The 24,132-nt window shown below is 29.7% G+C and overlaps 1 protein-coding gene across 1 annotated transcript in view; it reads right to left on the bottom strand.

Annotated features, from left to right (window-relative positions):
• The window catches only part of LOC111639621 (dynein heavy chain 6, axonemal-like), a gene marked incomplete at its 5' end in the record, with an annotated part of 117,688 nt that extends 96,835 nt beyond the window's left edge, over window positions 1-20,853 (bottom strand). Inside the window, 9 exons of the mRNA XM_023385518.1 lie at window positions 1,142-1,267; window positions 2,766-2,876; window positions 3,808-3,824; window positions 4,299-4,374; window positions 7,832-7,923; window positions 11,205-11,426; window positions 13,828-14,008; window positions 17,457-17,669; window positions 20,647-20,853. Coding sequence (XP_023241286.1) covers window positions 1,142-1,267; window positions 2,766-2,876; window positions 3,808-3,824; window positions 4,299-4,374; window positions 7,832-7,923; window positions 11,205-11,426; window positions 13,828-14,008; window positions 17,457-17,669; window positions 20,647-20,853 — 1,245 coding nt within the window. The remainder of the gene's footprint in view (window positions 1-1,141; window positions 1,268-2,765; window positions 2,877-3,807; window positions 3,825-4,298; window positions 4,375-7,831; window positions 7,924-11,204; window positions 11,427-13,827; window positions 14,009-17,456; window positions 17,670-20,646) is intronic.
• Between the last annotated feature and the right edge of the window lie 3,279 nt (window positions 20,854-24,132).

Below are 24,132 nucleotides of genomic sequence, written 5' to 3'. Positions count from 1 at the left end.
ATCTTCAATTTCAATATTTGGGACCAAATATTAAAACCTTAGTGGCAGGAAACTCCAATTAACTATATACAAACTTCCAATGCAAACTGGAAGTCATCTTCAAAATACAGCCACTTACACTGCCAATGCCACCACAATATTCTTTTGTGGCAGAAAACATTGCATTTAAAATTCAATTCTTCAATAAAACATATTTAGAAAAAAATGGCATTTACAATGTTATAACATTGCATGCTTCATATATGTAAGGCTCCTGAAGTGGCTGGGATCACATGCACAGAAAAATTGAATTTTTTTTTCTTGTGTAAAAGAAAAAGATATAATTATATGTTGTAAAAACCCACAAAACAAAAAAAGAAGAAAATATAAAATTTCATGTCCATAAAAAAACACGTTTGTAGAAAATTCTGAGAAAGACGTACTTCTCAAATTAAGGCAGAAGGATCATGTGAGTCCTAAGATCGAACAACTTTGATAGGGATTGAATTGTCAGTCAGTGTTGACTCATCCTGTGATCTGGGTTCTGATCTTGTTACATTTCGTAATAAGTGAAGACCAATTGGAAAGCAGAGGTGAGGCGGAAATGACCTATCAGAAGGTTCAGTCTGTGATTTGAAAAACTTATAAAATGGGCATTTTCAAGGACACGGAGAGCTTCTCTCCATCTTCCTATTGTGTGGCACCATACACTAAAAAGAAATCGCTTCTGCATATTGGTATCAAACTAGATTGCACCTCAACCTTGTGACGGACTTTCTCCTTCCAATACCCTGGGGCCAGCGACTTTCCAAAAGGGATCTGAAAGAATAGTTCCAATGGGATTCACTCTTCGAGGGACAAAATAAATTAAAAGACTTGATTTTGCCTACTGTTGACTGTTGTAGCTGTGAGCTTATTCTTTTGGGTTATAATAAACCAGGTAACTATTTGTAACTGTGGAGTTTGTCTCTGTGCAAAATGCTCCCACTCATGCTTCAGAGTGACTTCGACATTCTGACGTCACATGTGGTTCGGCAACCTCACATATTTAATGTTTATGTATTAAATTTTAAAACTTTTATTGATTAAAAACTTTGTTTCATTTATTTAACTAAGATTTTTAGGCAATCAATTATATCATAAATAAAGATATTATATTTACCTTTTTCTTTACCATTGAAGTGACCACATCTCTTCCATAAATATCAATGGAAATTAATGCACACAATTTCTGCCTTGTTACATCATCAATATTTTCTTTTATAAAGGAGGCAATTTGTTTTAAATTCTAAATAAATAGAATCACATGCATTACAACTAAAGCAATGAGATCAAAAAGAGAATGTAATAATTTTATATTTTTGAGAAAAACACAAAAAAACTTCAGCAGTTGTGTTATTGCTATTGGAAATAAAAATTTTATTTCATTAGCAAAAACACATTCAGTTTAGCTTATCTGTGAATAATTTGTTTAAATTTTAGGAAAATTGTGTCTTTAAAATGACAATGAAAACTACCACCAAGTTCCCTTTTTGAGCTTAACTATCATGTTTGAAATAAACTAAAACTTCCAAAACATATACATTTACAGTAGAGCATCGTTTATCCGAAAGCCGGTTATCCTTTTTCAATCCTCTCCCCCTCATCATCCTCAGTTATCAGAAATTGATATTCCCTCTCCCTAGTTACGTCATTAGATCAAAAGTTTAAACCTTTTGCAAATACACAGGAATTATTTTCAGACAGTTTTTGATGACTGGGGAGAAAAATAGAGGATGGGTGCAATCTTACATCTTCAAAGACTTACCTGCCTCCTATCATCAGAAACTGTCAGATACAAATGAATCTCACCTCCTTCAAACTACTCTAATACTTAAATGATCCTTTGGTCCTGTGTAGAACTATTACGATATCAATGCAAATGCAGAACATGGCAATCAAACAAGTCCCTTTCATCAACTAAACTTTTCATTTTTAAGATCACCTAAACTGATAACATTTTTCATTTTATCATCAAATGATTTAGGAGTGTTCATATATATACATACACACACTGGTCTTAACTCACATGCCCCAAAATCATCTCACAACAATTTTTACTTTAACAATACAAGATATGAAATAAAAGTTTTTTTGTTTATAACTGGATTTGGTGTTTACTCATTGCTTTACAAACTTACATATCTCACAGTTTATTTAATTAAACACTGCTGATGATTAGAGCATTCTTGTTAGTATTTAACTTGTTTAACAGTTGTAATAGCTCTTATGTTGCAAATTAAACTTATAGAAAGCTTTTAAAAATACAAAACATTACAAATAAAGACAAGCATAAATAATTGTAGTTTCCCTATGTATCTTTCACACTATAGAAACACAATTAAAACAGAGGAGTTAAGTTTTCGTTGTAGATTCTTTATAAAAATTTTTCTCTTAATAAAATTTTGAAGAGACATCATTTTAATATTTTTTCAGAATAGTTATCACATATCTTAATTAAATCTTCTCCAACTTCTCATAAAAACTTCTTTGATTACCATAATTCCTATAAAATTTAACTATTTAATGATATTTTACCCATATATTATACTATTAAACAAAAGGAAACTAAAACTACTTGTTAAGGAAGCAAAAATAATAATTCATTAAAAATATTTTAATCTATTGTTCAGCCATCTTCAGCTGAACAACTGAAGTGAAGAGAATATCTATTAGTTACTTTTTATTTAAATAGAGTGCCAAATTTCATTCACATTAAAAATAATGTTGTTACAAATTAAGCTTACAGTAAAACTGTTATCTTCAATTTCTTGCAGTTTTGTCACTGCTCGAGATTTCAACTTAAAGGAATTAGTGACTTCTTGGCACCATTTAATCTGTGAAACTGTTAAAATGACCTGTAATTAAAAATAATAAATAGAATCATTCATTAAAAGTATATCTTTCATTTCATAATTTTATTTGATCCTTCTCATATCAAGAATGCAACTCCATTGTAAAATTCAACTAAAATAATTCATCCAAAGTATAGAAATATTAAAAGAATAGTTACTCAAATTTTTTAGTTAAAAAAGATCTGAAAAGTTTCTGTAGACAAATATTGTCAACTTGAAAGCATCCAAGTGTGTTTTAATATCAGAAATTAATTAGAATAATTGTATCATGTAGCTATGAACTATAACTATCATATGTTATATTTTACAGCAGTAATTCTCAATATAAATGCAATGAGGCAGTTATATAATATACAGAGATCAAACAGTCACTCTCTTCTTGATTTTAGTGATACTCTCTAGTAGAGAGACTACTAAAATTCTAACCTAATTTAAAGCATATGTAAAGTACAGGCCAGTACAAAATGTAAAACAGATTGTAAAGATAATCAATTTTTTCTCCAAAACACCAAAATACTGTAAATAGAAATTTTAAAAATAAATCAATATCTGAGAATTTTTTAAAATAGATAATAATCCACTTTGACTTATAATTCATAGTAGTAATTAAAATGAAATTTTTTGAATAATACAATTAAAACCTACATCCTACTGAATTCTCCACAGAAACTAATCATATTTTTAATTATTAATTTAAATAAATTTTTTTATTTTTAAAAAATTTTAAAATAAATTTTTTCAAATTCAATCTTTTAAGTTATTACTGTTAACAAAACATGACAACACTAGAAATTCCCCTATCAAGCATGATGGACTACTCTCTATCAATTCTTCAATCTCTACTTTTAATAAGAAAGTAGAGATTGAAGAATTGAGTTGAGTAGAGGTTTCATGAAATTCAAAAAGAGTAGCTAATATTTCTCAAATTAAGTACCTGGAATATAACTGATGCTTGATAATAATACATTATAAGAGGCTTGTTAAATCATTACTTCTGATTGGATAACAGAACATCACATAGTCATTATGGAAACTTTTTAAAGCTTTGTTGTAGAAGTAAAATGACTATTTTTTAAAATTTAATAAAGTAAATTTAAAATTATACTATTTGCCAAAATATTTAAAAATGCCACTTAAGGCAAATAATGCCACTGAGCTGAAATCAATTAAATCCATTTTATAGCTAATAGTTCTGCAAATCAAGTAGCCTATACTTTCCATCAGAATATATAAGCAATATAACCAAAATTTCATCTATATTAGACAAAAATGGCAGGAGTTACAGGAAATTCACACACATCTATAATGACTTTTATATTATTAATATTATAAAAGTCATTTTTAATTTGTTATAATTAAACAAGTAAATTTCATATTAAAAAAGTAAAATGGAACTTTTATGATCATTATTCTATAGATGTTTGCATCGTTTAAAAAAAATTCTTNTTGTTTCTTCCATTGTTATTAACCATTCTTCAACTTTACTTCTTGTCTTTAAACTCTAAATTTATATTTATTAACATTTAAAATATTTAACAAATCTTCAATGAAATAACAATATATAAAGTAAATTAATTAATGTAAAATCTAGAACTCAAATTACCAAAAAGTTAAATAATATGTTAAGAGAATTAGAATTAAAATTGTATTGTATCTTATATTTTCAACAATTATTATATTTTAAACTACTTTAAAATAGCACATGATAGTATACAACAATGGAACTGAAATGTTTTGATTCATGGGCCAAATTTTGCATAAATCATAGCTAGACTGATCACAAATATTTTCTATACTCTGTATAAATTATATAAAAATAAGTCTATTCAGTCATTTATAAGTGATGTATCAAATGTGTTTGTGGGCTGGGTTTGACTCAGGTGCCATAGTTTCGGCATCACTGTTATACAGTGTAAAGCAGTGGCCACCAACTGGTGGTCAGTGGAGAAATTTAAACATTGATCAACTCAAGGTTACACGAAGTATTATGAAAGAAATGCAAAATGCTTGGTTGCTTTTTCTCACTCATTGGGGATTTTTTTTTTTTAATCTAAAACCAAACACGAAATGATTTATCAATAAATAATAATGTCTATAAATCAATAAATAAGATGAGTGTGATAGTAGTCTTTTGTGAAAAAAAGCAAAGAATTCATAAACTTATTTCCAACTTCACACTAACTTGTTACAAGGGCAATTTTTTTTTCAAACTCCAATGGTCCATAAAATAAAGACAAGTGTAAATAACAAAATGAATTTATTACCAAGGTTAGGTACAAACATGGTTACTTTTTGACATAATCACCGTGAAGATTGAGGAATTTGTCATATCTGTGAACAAGCTTTTCCATCTCCTTGTCATAAAATGTTGCCGCCAGTGAATTGAGATGGCCTTAACAGCGTTGTTTTGAAGATCGTCATTAATTTATTAGTCTCAAACCTCTGTCCTGCTAGCCATGTTTTCAGTTCAGGAAAGATGTGCAAGTCTTCACACATTAAAAAGTTTTTAAGATGGGTGGAAGTCTGAAAGGTGGAAGTCTGAAAGGTGGAAATCTGAAAGATGGAAGTCTTCATCACCTTTAAACACCCAGCATATAGCCCCAATTTAGCACCAAGTGACTTCCACCTCTTTCCTGAACAGGAAAAGTAGCTAGGAGGACAGAGGTTCGAGACTAATGACGATCTTCAAAAAAAAACGTTAGGGCCCATCTCAAGTCATTGATGGCAGCATTCTATGACAAGGGGATGGAAAAGCTCATCCACAGATTTGACAAATGTCTCAATCTTCACAGTGATTATGTCAAAAAGTAACCATGTTTGTACCTAACTTTTGGTAATAAATTCATTTTGTTATTTACACTTGTCTTTTTTTTATGGACCATCAGAGCTTGAAAAAAAAACAGCCTACGTATAATTAAACAAGTAAATTTCATATTAAAAAAGTAAAATGGAACTTTTATGATCATTATTCTATAGATGTTTGCATCGTTTAAAAAAAATTCTTAATAATGGTCCACAGGATTCAAAATTATAAATTTAGTGGTCCGTGAGGTTAGAAAGGTTGGTGACCACTGGTGTAAAGAATTTCATTTTGCAAAACATTGCTCATGAGACCATACACAAGTAAGATCAAAAATTCCTTATTTTATTTAATTTTCTCTACAATAAGCATACACAAAATATTATTTAAAATATTAATAACTTTTTATCTATATTCAATTTAACTCTATAATCTATTTTATTTTTAATAGATAAAATTTTTGAATTTAATCAAGACATAATTTTACAAAAACACATTTTTAGTAAGTGTGAAACATAAAAAGAAATCAAATATTTAAAAAATATCTTATTTGAGTTTCATATATTAGTTATTACTTATTTATTTTATTACTATTTTATTTTATGGCATATAAGATGCAATTTTTTCCAAAAAAAAGGGCTCAAAAAATTGTCCTGCATCTAGTATATGAAGTCCCATAAGCTAACAACATTTGTTGGAAGTTGTCAGTAGGCTACAGGTAACCTACTACCTAGCCTAAATCTTGAGTTACAGTTATTGTTTAATTAAGCATATTATTATTATTATTATTTGTTATAGCTAAGCAGCTTTTGCATGTATTGATTTTAATATTTTAATGGTAAATGACTTCTTTTAAACTCCTTTTTTTTCCCTGATAAATAAAAGTGTACATTCTAATTTTATATTTTGTACACAGAATAGAGTAAAAGAATTTTGAGGCCAAGTGCAAAAGATGCAAGATGGCTTAAATACACTAAATACTTTGTTTTCCTAAATATCTGGTGGTGAAATGGGTTTCATGTATTTCATGTAAAAATGCCAACACATTTAAGGTAACACTTGCTTAGAAATGAATGTTTTAACTTCAATTGTCTTAAATATACACAATAAACTGCTAAAATTAAAAACCATAATTTCTATTACGGCCAGCCACTACTCACTTAACAACTGAGTTCTGATCATATGATTAATTAAATTGTTAAGCAAATTGTTCATTAAATATCAATAAGAAGTTTAATCCTTTTCATTTATTCTGGATATAGAAAAAATCTAGAGGAAACTCCAATTTGATAACTGTTTTAATTTGCATCATTTACGTATTACAGAATATAAAAACACAATCGGCAAAAATTATGAAAATGATGTACCAAAGAAATTCATTCACAAATAAAAAATATTCAGGTTAATATTTTAGTTATCAAGTCCTTCAAATGAGATGCACAAAAAGAGAAAAGGTTCAAATTTATAAATGAAATATGTAGTTTTGGAGATTGCTTTGTGTAGTGAGTACTGACTTTAAGAACTAGACTGAAATTTAGAAAGGGAGATTCCCTGTGTTGGAGAGTCAGTTGTACAGTACATCCAAGTGGTCATTACATGAGGAGTGGCTGTATATAATTAAACATTCTTCACAGCTTTTAAAGTTTCCAAAAAAAAAGTCTAATCCAAATATAAAAAAATATCAGATTTTAATAATGTTCAGATACTTGATTTTTTACAATTCTGTTTCCATTTTTATTCTTGCAGTTTAAATTGAAAAATCATATATACAATAAATAGAGTTCATGTTTTAGAAGCATAATTATAATCGTATTTGTTGATAAATTATGCCCTCATATAATACATACTTTTTACATTATGTTTATCACAAAAAATATATAGCAGAATGATATACATTTACATCAAAATTCATAAATTTAAAAAATTATTATTATTATATGAATATCTACAAATTTTTATATCAAGGACATTAAAACAGACAATAAGTTAATCTGTAATTTATAGGTTTTAAAAATGTTTATAATTAAATAAAACTTGTTACCAATAAGAATTTTTCAGTATTTTTGTAATTATAACAAAGAGTTAAATTTAATATCAATTTTAACAGTAATTAATAACAGAATTTACTTTTATTAATTGTCATGAATTAGCTTTTTACCTGTGAAAAATAAAGTTTTTCCTTTTCTGGAGATATAACAGCTTGAATATAAAGTATTTCCACATCCTGACTTTCCATTTCTTCTTCAATAACTGTTACAAAATAGCAGTTTACAATAACAATTTATAAATTTTAACTAATAAAAACAATTTTTGTTTTTTTGCATCAATTTATTTTAGATACTTTTACATTCAATTAAAAAAATGTTAAATAAATTTTTCTAGAAAGTTAGATAAAATGTTGAAATTAGATGTAACAAAAAACAACAATAATTTCCTAATTTTCTTCAATAAGTCAAAAAGTTTTTAAACTGAAATGTTTTCAAGCCTAATGTCCATCATCAGCAACACAAATACAGAAATATTCTAAATTGCTCAGATGTTCTATTACTGTAACAACAAATACAAAATTTTAAAAATTAAAATCTTATTATGTTAGACATGTTCTGCTTGTAGGCAATTGTGATATAACTGGTTAAATTCATAGAACAGGTTATGTAAAAAAAAAAGAAAAATTACATAACTTGTCTAACAGAAGGTCAGTATTAGAAAGGAGGAGAATAAAAGAAGGTTACCATGATTAACAGTTCCCTAATAGGTCACCAGCACCACAAACTGTTTATTATATAATAGAAAAAGTTGTTACAAAATTGTTATAATAAAATGTGATATAAACATATTAATAACTTCAATTGTTTTATTATAACACATCCCCCTCATTGATTGATCATTAATATAATATATTATGCTATTGGATTATATTAATGATCAATCAATGAGGGGGATGTGTTATAATAAAAAGAAGTAAATTTATTTTTCTTATTTGCATCAAACAATTTGGTTAACAAGTCAGCTGTCATTAGTTGACTTGGAGAATGAATTAAATTAATTTCTTCTGAATTTTTTAATTTGCTTATAAAATGATATTTTGGTTATGTTTTGTGTGCTGTTGTGCTGCATGGATGTTATTTCCTTATTTATGGTTTAAATCCATTCTTTGGAGCATTTACCTGTGATTGCCTTGCTACATTTCTCTTGATTCTACTGCATCCTCTTTCACTAATAAGATGATTGTTTCTATTCACCTTATGGGTGATACTCTGTAAGTAATTCTTTATGATATCCTTAAATTTATGCCAGTTTCTTCCCTTTCTTGTTTAAATGTTTGTTTCATGTTGTTCTTTTTAATTAATGTTATTACCTATTTTAACTTGTTTTGAGATTTTATTATTGTGTACATCAACTTTGAAGTCTTTGTGTTTGCTGTTTTCCAAAAAGTAAACATTTCTGCCTATGGTTATCCTATATTTTTCTGTCAACTAATTAGTAAGCTTTTGATGCTCTCTTGTATTCTACAAAAATTAGTTTTGTAGCTTCAGATTCTACTTTCTTATGTGTTTCTTTAGAGTTAATAACGTAGGATAAGCATCTGAAAATTCTTATATGAGAGAGGTTTGGATACTTTCCATGCCATTTTTCATACACAATTGTTTCACTTGCTAATATTTAATCTATTCTTTAGATAATTTGTGTTATTCACTGTTTCTCCCTAGTATTTGTTGGGTCAGGAGGATCAAGAGGTAAAGGAAAAAAAAAGCAAATACAGTATAGACAGCTATATTAACAGTGTCACTGACCAAAATCACTTTGCGGAAAGGAGCAGTATTCATGTTAACATGAAAGAAGAGAGCAACCACCCCAAGTTCAACTGGGAGATATTCACTGATGGTGCCAAGAACGATGGTGGCACTGGGGCGGCAATGGTCATTTATAATAACCAAAAAGCCGTGGCACACGAAGAGTACTACAAGTTGGCAGACTTTTGCACCGTTAATCAGGCCGAGCTATGGGCCATGGAAAGGGCCCTACTCTACATCTCCAAAAACATCAAAAATTTCAAGGGCCCAATAAACATCTCCATGGACAGTCGCTACGTATTAAACAGCATAAATGGCAGTAAAAAGAACACTAAAACAGAAGTGAACATCCAGCATCTTGCAAGACACTTAGGCAAGCAGAGACAAATCACTTTCTGCTGGGTTCCCGGGCACTCTGGCTCCCAAGGAAACGATAGGGCTGATATGCTGGCTAAAAAGGCCGCCAGCAGCAACCAACTATCTATCACTTTTGATAAGCTCCCCATCAGTTATATACACAGGTACATAAAAGAGAAGATCAATAAAGAATGGCAAAAGGACTGGTCTAACTCGTCAACAGGAAGGACCACCTACCGCTTCTTACCATCCATCACTGGTCGCCAAGCCATGGGCTACCTCACCCCTTCCTACTGCATGACTCAGCTTCTAACCGGCCATGGGAATCTTCCTAGTTACCTACACCGCATCAAGAAAAGAGACAATGATTACTGCAGCTGTGACAGCACGACAATAGGTGACATCAGCCATACACTCTTGGACTGTCCACTATATGATGCACCTAGGGGCAAACTAATCACTCAGTGCACGGAGAACGGGAAGACTTGGCCCCCCACCATGGGAGGACTTTCTCAGCACCAAAAGGAACTATTCACTGCTTGAAAAATTTATCACCAAGTGCAGGATCTTTGATCATTCCAGCGACCAAGCCTGTATGGAGGCTCGCAGTAACCGGCCACCACTCCTCTACGCAGGGCGACCCTACTGTTGTACTAGGTTGTCCTCTCAGCCTGCAATGTGTAAATAGGCGCATCGGACTTTAACTTATGAAGTACTACCCTACTGTAACGCGATGTCGTCCTCTCCATCTACAAAACCTTATCTATGTACTTAGGATTATATATAATACTTTATCTATGTACCTTGGATTATACAAAACCTGTGTTATTTACCTCTAGCAAGGGTATGTTACCTTCTATCTGCGGTATTGTGATTATGTATCCCAATTGTATCCTCTGTATCGTCATGTCTCATCAGACCAAATTGTTCCCTGTAAATATCAATGTTTTGTCTAAAATAATTGCGATGTAACACGCCAATGAGATCCCACCCTTCACACTCCCCTTCTATGCTTTCACTTTCCTTTCAAACCACAACTTCCTCTCCTCCATACCCCCTCTTCAACTTCCAACTTCCAAGGGCTAAGTCATAAGACAGCCTTTTCTCTTTTGGACTCAAGTACTCAAGTATTTGTTGAGTAATCCAGTATCAATTAACACAAATATTGTCATCTCTGGTAGATATCTATTTTTCTTTTCTGCTACTCCATTTTGTTTTCTAGAGAATAACATGCTGTAGTTTCATATGGAATACCTTAATTTTGAAAGAATATTTTACAGTTGATACTTCAAAGAAACATTTTTATGAATAAATGGGAAACTGAATGAAAATAAATAATATTGCATACTTATAATATAAAAATATATCCTGTATTTTTACCTTCAGTTCCAAATTCCAATTCAGCTACTGCATCAAAACATTTCCTGAGATAAATCTGAACAGCTAGTGGGTTTCTTGTTTCAGATAATATATCTAAAAGTTCATCATTGGATAGAAAATAAAATCTTGGAAACACGACACGCTTTGACTCCAAATAAGCTTCCAAACAAGCATTTATTTGATCCAACTGTGCTTTATTGCTTTGAAACTCTTCTATCATACCTATTTAATTAAAATAAATACTTGAAATAGTTTTTAAAAATTTTATTTATTTATGAACAAATATCAATTATAAATTTATAAAATTAAAAAAAAAATAACATAATAAGCTAATAATACATTTTTTAAAATTTAAATTTATATAAGATAAGGCTAAAAGAGAAAGAATATAAGGTAATACTGCCAGAACATTGGGCAATTATAGTTTATGAAAAATTTACATAAACACATTTAAAAGTTGTATTTAATTTAATTTATTAATTTCAAATATTTTCATTTCAGTAGTCAAACTTCTTTGGATTTTTAAAATTGCAGAACTTTTTCCTTCTAATTGAACAGAGAATGTATATAAAACAGCTAAAATTGTCAATTACACATTTTCTATACAATTTGTTCTAGTCAATCACAAGAAAATTATTCTGTAACTTCAAAAATGTGAAGTATGATTATTCAAATAAAACTCTAGTAAAAATATCAACTGACATCATTTAGCCCATTTAAATGATAAAAAATGATAGGAACAGACATGACATATATATGATAAGATTTATTAATGTCCAGGCACATCCCACAGAGGCTCACTTCCTGGACATTAACATTAAGATTGAGAGCGCAACTGTCCACACAGAGGTTTATCGCAAACTGACTTCAGCTGATTTATACATACCAGCAAGGTCACGTGACCCTCCACAAAACAAAGTCACAGCGTTCAAAGCCTTGATCAGAAGGGCGCACACACACATTCCTTGTCCCAAACAGCACTCTGGTCCGAAATGAAATGCATAGAGGATATAGCCAAACAGCACGGACACCATGGGCTCATAAATAAACTGAACGCAAAAACGCAGCAGGAAGCAAACCGTCACCAACTCTCCAATGTTACTCCTAGTAGCAACATCCCTATCACATATAATCCGGTTCTAAAATCCATATACAAGGAGATAGCTAAGAAAAGGAATATCCGTATTACATTTAGAAGATGCGCTACGAGTTTTGATTTGTTAAAGAACGGAAAAGACACCCCAGACCGAAATAAGCTCCCCAGCATCTACACTATCCCTATCATTGATCACAGGTGTGATAGAAATATGATCTACATAGGATCAACTAAACGCCCCCTAGTAACCCGGATCAAAGAGCATAAAGCGGATATCAACCATGAAAGAACCAACACAGCTCTTGCTGTATACTCGTCAGATCCTGACATAGAACCCATATTCTCTCAAGCGAAGGTCATTCACACCACCCACCATACAAACCAACTCAGATGGCTGGAGGTGATCTACATATGCCTAAACATGAGTGAAGGACGTAATTGCATTAACTACAAGGATGAAATCGCTCTATCAATGGCCTGGCAGGCCCTAATAGATAAATCTCTAAGATAGAGTACACCATGCATAATGCACAAGTCCGTAGTGATGTCGTCAGGTTGGGACATCATTCCGGATCGTATTTCGTAACAACTTTGAACCGCATTCCGTTAGGGGATTGTTACCTGAAGAAGAACTGTAATGGTTTGAAAACATTTGTAACTGTTGTAGAGTGTGGTGATACGCGCACCAGTAAAAGGTTTATAGATACGAGTTGGTGTTATAAATTTTATGCTTGATAGTTTTTAGTTCTTTAGTATATGGGTTGTATTAACTATTGTAAATACAGTGCACTGTATATATCAAAAAATCCCTTTGTATTGGTTAACTATCAGTGTTATAATTGTATGTATGCTAAGTTGGTACTATGTTGGTACTATGTGTTTGTAAGCTGATGAAGGGTCCTTGCACCCGAAATGCATCCTTTCCTAAATTTGATGGTGATTATTAAAGACTAATTTTTTTTATAAAAGGTCTGGTCTATTTTTTGGTCAGCCTTGGTATGATAAGCTCTCCAAATTGTTAAAAACTTATTTATTAGGTTATCTAACTCTATCTAAATTAAAGTTGTGGCTAAAAGTGTCGTTTATTATTATTGATAAGTTAGAAATTTTCATAGATGAATTGATCAAGTACATCAAGCTCAGTTCCTAAAATTTATTTTGGACCCTACATTACATTTTTAGTCTGCAGATAGAAAATGTTTTAAAAAATTTATGAGAAATGTTATTGTGCTATAAATTTGTATCTAGAAAACAGCTGACAAATAATGATATCAATATAAGTTTTAACATTTTAGATTATTATCATTTGATTTTTTCAGTTAGAATAGGCTTTTGTTAATAAGACTATTTTATAAATTAAAAATACTTATATTCTTTTAAATATGACACATCTTTCTCAATAAATTTCATTAAACTCAAAAATTGTCTCTACAGCACTTTAAATGACATTATTATTGAATTTTATCTGTTATGTAAATCATACTAAAGTCATTTCAAAGTTTAGATTTAGGTTTGTTATTTATTTACCTTGTTGTGTAGTAATTCTCATAGCTAACGGTATTCTATTTACTCTTGCCATAATTTCTTTCCATGACTTATCTACATCTGAAAATAACTTTGCAGCTACGGGAACATGACGCTGAATATCAGGTGCACTAAATATATTTTCTAAATATATCCAACTTTTCTGGCAATTTAACCATTCTTCCTATAAGAAAAATCATAATCTAAAATAACAAAATTATAATAAAATGTGCATTGAATAAATTTAAATTCTTAAAAGAAAATATAATAAGTGATTTATTATGTATCTCAAGAAACAATACTGCTTATGAAATAAAATGAAATGGGAAAATAGTTTGACTTATCATAAAATTTCACATGTAAATAATTTTATAATTAACAGAAAAAATAAAAAAGAAAATTTAATATACAGAAAATAATAATAAATATATTTTATGTTAGCTTCTTCAACTAGAATCCATACACATAATAAAAACCTTTCATTAAGCATCAAAGGTAAGATCAAAAGTGCTACACTCCACACTGAGCAGACATTAGTCAAGAAGATAGAAAACAGAAATCGGAGCTCTCTCTCTCTCTCTCCAAACAAATATTACATTACTTAAATTTATTTATTTATATTACACATGTTAGGAAATGTGGAAAAACAGTGATATCCACCCCCATTACAATTTACCCAAAACTAACAATAATTAAAAATAAAAAAAAATAACAATGATAAAATAAAAAGACAATAGAAAAATATAAATATACACTTACTTAAACATTTAAAAACATGTAAAAAATTAAATAAAAAGATGTAAACAATAAAGTCTGACAATATTACATGAAAGAAATTAATTATACATTGTAAGGGTTGTAAAAGTGCATCAAAATTTTGATGTCACTTTTACAACCCTTACAATCCTAAGTCAGAGAGATTCAGAGGTCAAATCGGGTCAAGGGAGTATGTTGGTGACAAAACCCAGACAGGAAGAAAACTTTCTTACTTATTGTAAAACAAACGCAACACGATGATAAACGGCAGAGGGGAATGTCAACAGAGAGAGAGAGAGCTTTGTCAAGATGCTCGCAAACAAGTGTTGGGTCTAAACAATCAAGAAAAATGGGTTAATGACCAAAAGGACATCTGTTAAGTCATGTTAGCCCGAACCCGTTGGGAGGTAAATGGCCACCATAACATCTGGTAGATCGTTTAGATTCAAAAACATCAGGAAAAGGGCCATAACAGAGTAAAATACAAGTGCAGATTTCAAAGGCTACGTTGACACCTCTCGGACCTTTCCCGATCCAGATCAGTCTTGGTTTTTGCCTAGAGACAAAAGAATGACCAATCGGGGTAAGAGAAAGAGTGAACAGGACCAATCGAAAGGGTGAGATTTGGGGGAAAATCCTATAAAAAACCACCGGGTCTCAAGGTCAAGCGGCAGTTCTCCTCCAGACAAGTGTTTCCACCAGTGGCCCAAGATCTCCATCCATCTGCAGCATCACCCATCAGAGTCACCTCCTTTGCAATGGACACTCCTCTATCAAGGACCCAGGACACACAACTTCAGACACCAGCCTTCACCCATCCACTGACATCGGGAGTTCCCAGCAAAAAACAATCTAGATCGAATTTTCTGTGCCATTATTATGTAAGTTAATTTTATGACAAAAATAAATGGTTTTGTAAGACACTTGTCATCTTTGCCTCTGCCACCGCCACCCACATACGATTCGCCCCTAGGTTTTCCTGACGCACAATTAACTTATTGCCCCTAAAAGTTGGCAACCTTACACATTATATAAAAAACATTGACAAATGTATTTATACTTTGTAAAATCAAAATGAAGATAATTTTCAACTGGGTTCTAAAAAACCACTCAAAATTTACACTGATTCAAATTAACACAATAATTCATTGATTTGTATATAATACGATTATTCCCAAACACAATCCAATCAGCAAAAGGTAGAAATTAGTCATAGTGCTGTACCTCCCTTAAATCTATGTTTGTTTCATGCAATTTTGGAAAAAATATAATATCATGGATACCATAGAAAATATTGACTTGGCTTGGCAAGAATTAACTGATAAATGCATGAACGGAGGGAGCGTGGAATACGTTATGGCTGAAGGTATCCAAGAATTCTCATCGAGAAGAGCCTTTCAATGTATTGTTAGGTTGACAAAATTGTCAACTTAATTAATACAAGAGATGTAGATGAACAGGATATTGGGGAGTTACTGCAGGTTTCTACTAGAGCCTTACCAATGATGACTTCAAAAACTGACAGAACAAGGAATTCGTGTAGAACTTAAAAATAGAGGTACTGAAAACAAGGAACCCAAAGAACTTGCTACAGATTTCTTTAGTAAAAGTTTGGTAATGATAACCAAAATCGTTGATCAAATTGTAGTGAATGATCCTGACTTTGAAAGGGGTGCAAAAGCAAAACAAGGTGTTTTGGATGTGATCATCCGCTACTGACATTTGTTTATGGAAAGAAAAAAAAAGCGACAAATGAAACTACACGACTTTATCACAAAAAACAAGAATTTCAAAAAAGCCAGGACCTTCATCACAAAAAAATGAACTTTACATTTCTGTGTGCATATGTTTATGTGTTATTTAACATATATTATTATGCAAATTAATATAAAAATAACTTAAAATTACAGTAAAATTTGTTAATTTTTGGTCACTTGTTCCCCTTTCCCTATTTACTCTGTTAAAATGATCTTGTTTAATGCTGTTTCACTTAGTGCGTTTTGTCGTATAGGAATGCATCCCCCGCGTTAAGTAGGATCTTACTGTGCCATTACTACGACAAAGTTTTAAACGTCACATAAGAAAATGACCAAATTTAATTGAAATTTGTCATACTGAGATTATGAATAATAAGAGATAGGTAGAAATATAAATCAAAATACAAATACTTTATTAAAAGTTAAATTATAAAGATGAATCAATGGAGGCATTGGAAATAAAAACTTCTGTAAAAATAAAATTGCTATGCATATTAACTACAAAATAAATTTTCAGTAATATTTATGTGAAAATTTTGTAATCTTCAAAAAAATAAATAAATAAATAAATGAATCAATAACTGAATTTTGCTATAATCATTTAGAGTTAAAAATACTTAAATTTTATAATTTAAAATCAGAAAATGTTAAAAACTTTTAAGAAGTTGCTTTTTATTGTAATTAAGCATTTTTCAAGATAATTCATGTCTTATCTTCAGATCCACACTAAAAAGTTCAAAGAATAAAACACATTAAATGATAATTTTGAATTTTATTCACACAAAAAGACACATTAATAAATTTAAAAATTTGTGTTAACTATGTAAAATAAATTAACATACATACTAATTAACTATTTAATATATTCTGATCTTCAAACTTTTGCCTGTATCTGAAAATGAGATAAGAATTAGCTAGAAAAACATTTTATTGCAATAAAAAGTGACCCTTTAAGGTTTATTAGCATTTTCTGTTTTTTAATTTATCTATTGAGTTATTGTTATTGTGCATGTGATCAATAGCACATCATATATGATGAACAAAATATGTGTAAGTGTAAATTTTTAATCATATTCTTAGATTCTCATTATATTTAATTGTTTAAAAAGTTTAATTTACCAATGTTTCAGCAAATAATTCTAGACGTCTACTCCATTCTTCTACTTCACTCTTAATGGGAGTAACGTGTTTAGATGCCTGAATTGTTGCTATAGTCATTATTGAATCTTCTAATAAAGCTTGTATGTCATCAGTTCCTCCCAAAATATACACATCCTTGCCAGATTTATATGGTAAGACAACATATTCTGTTCTCTCCCATGCATCTTTAACCTTTAAAATGAACAATAAAGATTGAAATTATTATAGTAATTAATAATGCAATTTTAAAACAATTATTAATTAATTTTATTATTGCTTAATATTTTCTGTTTGATATTCAGTTAAAAATCATGTTTAATGTATAATTTTAATTATCCTATAAAAATGATGGCTTCTGTCACAGCCTGTGTCTCATAGATGTGAAGCAATAGCTTCACATCTATGACTAGAAAGATAGTGTGCTATTATCCAATTTCTTTCTTCTAAAACAAACATCTGTAACAGAAATTTATTGACAATTCATTGAAGTATACAGAAAGTGTTACAAATTGCCATGTTGCAAATAGTTTGAAAGATTTGAGGAAGGGCTAATTAATGTTTACAATGAAGATCAAATTGGAAGACTAAGGACATTGAAATTGAAAGTCAATGCTATAAGAATTGATCAGCTTATTTCTGAAAGTAGACAAGTGACTTTGCATTATCTTGCTACTGTGTTGGACATCAGGAGGTAACATATGCCACTGTTCACAATAAGATGCACCATCAAAACGTTTTTTGCTTACTAAATACCAAGATAGCTTATGAATAATTTGAAAACACACCAAACAGACAATGTCAGAAAAAAGTGAAGTAAAAGGAATAAACTGCTTTAACTGCTCAATTACAGACAACAAAGCCTGAATGAATCTAAATATACCAATTAACCTCAGAAATGAAGAAAGCATTTATGGAATAGAAGCATACTAACTATACCAGATCTATAGTCATCATGATTTGAGATTCCCACAATGAGCTGTTACTGGAGTTCATGAAACATGGCACATAATAAGTGATTCATTAATACTGTACTACACTTCAATGTTTTTGATAGACCATTTACAGTAAGAAACTTGCACATCTTTCAAAAAGAGGTATGCTTTTTAACAACAACATAAGGTTTCTTACAGCTCTATAGACAAACACTTGTTGCTGAAATTTGAATGAAAATGTGTGAATCATCTACCATATGGCCATATGGTAGATGATTCACATATTTTCATCCAAATTTCAGCAACAGACCTGTCACCAAGTGGTTTCATGCATTTGAACCTAAACATTTGGCTATTGGTGATTCCAGAGTGATGGAAGTCCAAGCAACTATGAGCAGTGGTGGATTTCTGCACAGGCACACGAGGTGCATGTCTAGGGTCACAAAATTCAGCTCTCAAAATAAAAAATTATTTAGTTTAATTCTTATTTTTTCATAATAAAGGTAATTAATAATTTAGCAGTATTCCCTAAATTAAATTGACAAATGAATAATGCCAGCTATGACATGTTTTGCAGGTGGTAATCAGTAGTAAATTTTAAAATAAATTATTTTTTTTATATCCATTGATTACTAGATTTTTTTTGTTTTTAACACTTTTACTTATTGAAACTTAGTAATTCTTGTACCAATAATTTTCAATTTTTATAATTAATACAATCTGAACATCAGAAACCTTCTAAATACAGCCAGGCTGTTGTAATTTTATATTGGTTAATTTTCAATGTTATTTCCCTATATCTTACTTTTCTTGGACCACTGGTATAGTGCCTACCAGAGAAAAACTTGCACATAGAATGCACAATGTAGGGTGCAGGGGTAGTGAAAATATTTAGAGGGTGGCCTCAAAATTGAATTGTGCCTGGGGCCTCTCAAGTGCTAAATCCGACTATGAGAGAATGATTCTGATTGCAAAGCTCCACATTTTTTACACAGGAGCATAAAATAATTGGTGTCACATTATCAAGTGCTTGAATCATTTAGAAGATGGAGAAAAATAGACTTTTATTTTGCTATCTGTTTGAATAAAAAGCCAAATGATCACTGTATTGAACTGACTACTATTTATAGATGTATAAGTTTGAATAAAATGTATGTAAGCAAAGTGTAACTTGCAATTGATCTTTACTTTCCAATCAACTCATATAAATAAGTATTGCTATTACACTGGTTTAGTTTTCTATTAGCAAATAGAGAAGCTCTTAGTCAAAAAGTCAAAACCAAATATCTTTATTTTCACCTAAAAATCAAAACATTGAACAATAAAACTGAAAACATTTATTTATAACATTATTATTTAATTAAATTATGTTATATACTCATAACATTATAGGCAATTTTCTTTGCTTTTTTGTGATAAATTTGATTTTTTGTGAATTATACTACAAGTTCTCATATATTTTATTGTCTAACTGAAATTTTAATTATCACTACCCTATTCTACATTCATTTAATGTTATGGTTAGATTCTTAGCAATAACAGATATATCAATTTTTCAGCATTTATCAGAAAATCCAATATGTATTTTACAGAACATCTTTTACAATGTTATCAGAGACTCATAGAACAATGAAGTATATTTTTACCACTTATATATGAACCTAAAGGAATTGCAAAAATGTAAATAACTATAAATAAAAGAGCTGGAGAATATATTGTTTTTTTAGTTCAGGAAAACTTCTAATAAGGTTTTTAAAAATTAGTAGAGCTCTGATATTAAATCTATAATATACATTGTTTTACTCATTTAAATATGTGTTTATATTATATTTATATTATTCTAAAATAATAATCAAAACATCTATAGGAATTTAAGTAGCATAAAAAGTAATAAAATGCAAAAATTGACAGTATTGTTGTGAATGTTAAATGATTCACTGATTAAAAAATATACAAAGAAATTAATAATTTCAAATGATGATATTAGAATGAAATAAAGTTTCAATATTTAATAAAATTTTGATTTATAAATTATAAATTAAATGAAAACAAAATGATTAAATATATAATTTTTAATATATACGAAATACTTTTGAATTGTAATAAAATGAAATTTAGTGATATAATAAGGAAAAAATTAAACAGATTATAAAGTAAAACTACTATAAACTTTTAAATACTGTATTATTTTACTTAATATAATATTTTCAAAAATTATCATTACTGTATATATTTACCTTTTTTAGTAATGTCTTTAGACTTGCTTCAGCTGTTGCTTGTTCAGAAATCTTTCGAATTTCATCAGCATAATCATATACAGAAATTTTCTCTAAATTCTCTATTGTAATTATTTGTTTTTCATCAAATGGTTGTTGAAGTGCATTGTAAATCAATTGCCAATGATATTCTTCCATCGTTGGATTTAACAAACATAAAATAACTGGAAGCTAATTAAATAAAATAAAAAGTTTACAAGTAATTCATATACAAATTTGTTATACTCTGTAATATTTCTTTATATCAAGTTTCAGTTATTAACTATTTTATTGTATTAAAACAAACAGATATCTTCACTTTAACGACTTATAATTATTTTGTTTTATTAATTTATTCAATTTTCTTTATTATGTTGATGGTGATGATTCTTTGATCTGAGATTCTTGATTTGAGATTGAGATTAGGACCTTGAGGGTTTGGATTTGGATCATTCTGGACTGGTCTGGATCAAGAAAGTTCTTCTTCTAGGCACAGTTGAGGTAATGTAAAAATCTGACAAAGTACGATTGGCACTGACACAGGAAAATTTTGATGACTTTAATTAATTCAAGAGTGACTGGTAATGACTGCCTAAACTTGCAGTTCCTGGCTATATTGACTTGGAGAAATTGAGATAGTAGGTCAGGAGGTTATGAGAAAGTATCGCTTTCACTGCTTAGAACTTAACAAATGATTTACTCCCAGGTGTGAAAGTTGATGTTATGACTTTAAATTGTTTACATTGAAGTCTGATTTCTCACAATAGTATGTCTCATTGTATTGTGGCCTGTATAGCTGCCTGTGGAAACCATATTCGTTATTGAACAAACAGGTGTCTGTTGCATATAATATGATTGTTTGTTCTTTTAATCATTTGCATATGTCCCTCTCCTCTATCAGTCTTGAGATGTACTTGTAGCTACATGCACTCCTTCATGATGTTGCAATTTCACTTTTGAAAAGTGTAGCTCTTTACTCAAGCAGTAAGACTAGCTCTGCTAACAATGGAGGTCTACCACAGATATAGGTTGAAGTGAAAGATTTAACAGAGAAGGCAAGAAAAGAATAGGACAAAGAAGAAAGAATGAAAAACATCCTAAAGAACCTAACTAAAATATGGCATACATGGCCACAAGGGGACTCATGTTAATGAAGTATTCTGCTAAAAGTTTAATTAACATAAAAAATGCATTAAGAAAATTTAAGATGGTCTCAAGCTAAGTTTCAGGATAGATTTTAAAAATAAGCCAAGATTAACGTCTTCTCTTTATCACAAGCTTAATGGCTTTAATACACGAAGACAAAAGTTGTTTTACCAGTTTATTATTTAAAGAAAAAGAATGATTACACTAAATAATAATAGTTTTCCAATGAATTTTTAGTCTTTTTCCTCCTTTTTTCAATGAACTTCACAGCTACCATACTGTCCACATACTTGTAGATGAATGTACACAATGTGTTAACTACATAAAAATTCACAGAAAAAATATTTCAGGTAAAAGTTTATTCATTTTTTTTTTATAGAATCATAATATGCAATAAAAAATGCAGGTTATAAGTTAAGAAAATAAGTTGATTCTGTTTTTCTGTAATTCTGTTTTTATCAGCTGTAGTGCAATCTATGATGAAACCAATAATGTCATCTTGCGGCACCCTTGAAGTCTAACATGTTTGGTTTAATAAATTTTTTTCAAGATGTATATTTTTTTAGTTATTTCAATGGACTGATTAAAATAAACCATATGTATACATCAAATGAAATGAAAACAAAAAATTAAGCTACTGTATGTAAGAAAATTTTTTATTTTAATTTTGAGACATTAAAAGAAATGTTCTAACTTTTGAGCTTTAACACAAGGTTTTCTAGGATAATGTTTTTGCCAAAGTGATAATTTGCCTTTAGGAATAAAAAAAATTATTTCTTTGTAGGAATTATTATTTGTAGAAAAATTATTTCTTTGTAGGAAAATTATTTCTTTTGAGCAATTATTATGCAATTTAATGTTAATAATAACTCACAAATATAATAATAAATTAATATAATATAAAGGAGAAAAAACTAAAAGAAAAAATTTCACTTAACAAAATCATCAACACAAAAAGATTTGCAGCCCCCATTTAGACACCCCCTAATAAAAATATCATTTGAAATCATCTACTATTAGCAAATTACTTCAAATAATATGAGTTGATGCCAATTGGTAGAAAATGACATTAAATGATAATAATTAGCAATTAATTTGCAATCATTTACTTTGTAGATGAGAATATTAAATAATATCAACTGTTATCAAATTATTTTGTAATGTAATCACATTTTTAAATTCTAAATACATGATATCAATTGATGTTAACTGACATCATTTAGTGAGTGACATTAAATGGCATCAAATGATACCAATTAATATCATATGGTACCATTTGGCAAATGTTCTGTTTATCATTAATAGTGTATTGTTCAATTTTATATTACTTCAAATTTCAAATATATCAAATCAATTTACAAGTTTTTATCTAGTTTTTAATATACCATTTAATATACATTAGTCACTTAAAATTGTTTTGACAATAACTGATATCAATTAGTCAGATGAAACTGATCAAAAAACCATTTCATGAATAATAGCAATTAATATTATTTCATAATTACTAGGGCAAATGTAAGGTCCTAGACATGGTCTGAACACTAACCAAAAGTCACTTCTCAAAACAAAGAATTTTTATTGTAAAAATATTTCCTTTTAATAATTTGTTTGCCATCAGAATTTCGAATGACTGGCATTTGGGTTAATAATGTTAAAGTATACAATTCTTAATTTAAAAAATGTCAGTTCCAAGATCAGTAAACATTTCCAGTTAGGATCAGAAATTGGCATCAAATTAAACATTGGCATTGACCTTTCCGAAGGCCTGAGTTGATCTTGAATCACCTCTGAAAACAGATAAGACCTCAAAGTTGAGACTTTTTTCTTTTACTCCTTAAACTTTTCCTTAAAAAGGTTTTACTGTAATTTGTTTACATTTGTGTTTCAACAAATAATACAATTCACTAATAAGTTCTAAAATCATGATCATCAATGAAACTTAAATACAGTGGAACCTCGGTATACGACCTTAATCCGTTCCTGGTGTTTGGACTTATACCGAATAGGACGTATACCAAACCAACCTTTTCCATAAGAAGTAATGTAAAAATGATTAATTCGTTCTCATGTAAAAAAAATGGCTGGCTTTAAACACCTCGCTTTCCGTGCTAGTTTCTGCTTGATTTTTCATGAGATCAGCATGTATCCTTTTAACTTTCTCGCAAATAATTTCTTCCGATACGCTGTCGCCGGCACGCCGTTTTTCATTTATCCAAAGCAAAAGCAATTTCTCGACATGATCTAATGTCTTCGATCTCTGTTTAGAAATTGATTTAACCCCTTTCGCAACGTTAGCAAATTTAATAATGTCTTTATTTTTCA

Source organism: Centruroides sculpturatus, unplaced genomic scaffold (assembly GCF_000671375.1).
Source record: "Centruroides sculpturatus isolate CEXI.00-Female unplaced genomic scaffold, Cexi_2.0 scaffold1335, whole genome shotgun sequence".
Taxonomy (NCBI): Eukaryota; Metazoa; Arthropoda; class Arachnida; order Scorpiones; family Buthidae; genus Centruroides; species Centruroides sculpturatus.
The sequence above is the reverse complement of the archived record's forward strand: the minus strand, read 5'-3'. Positions and strand labels throughout refer to the sequence as shown.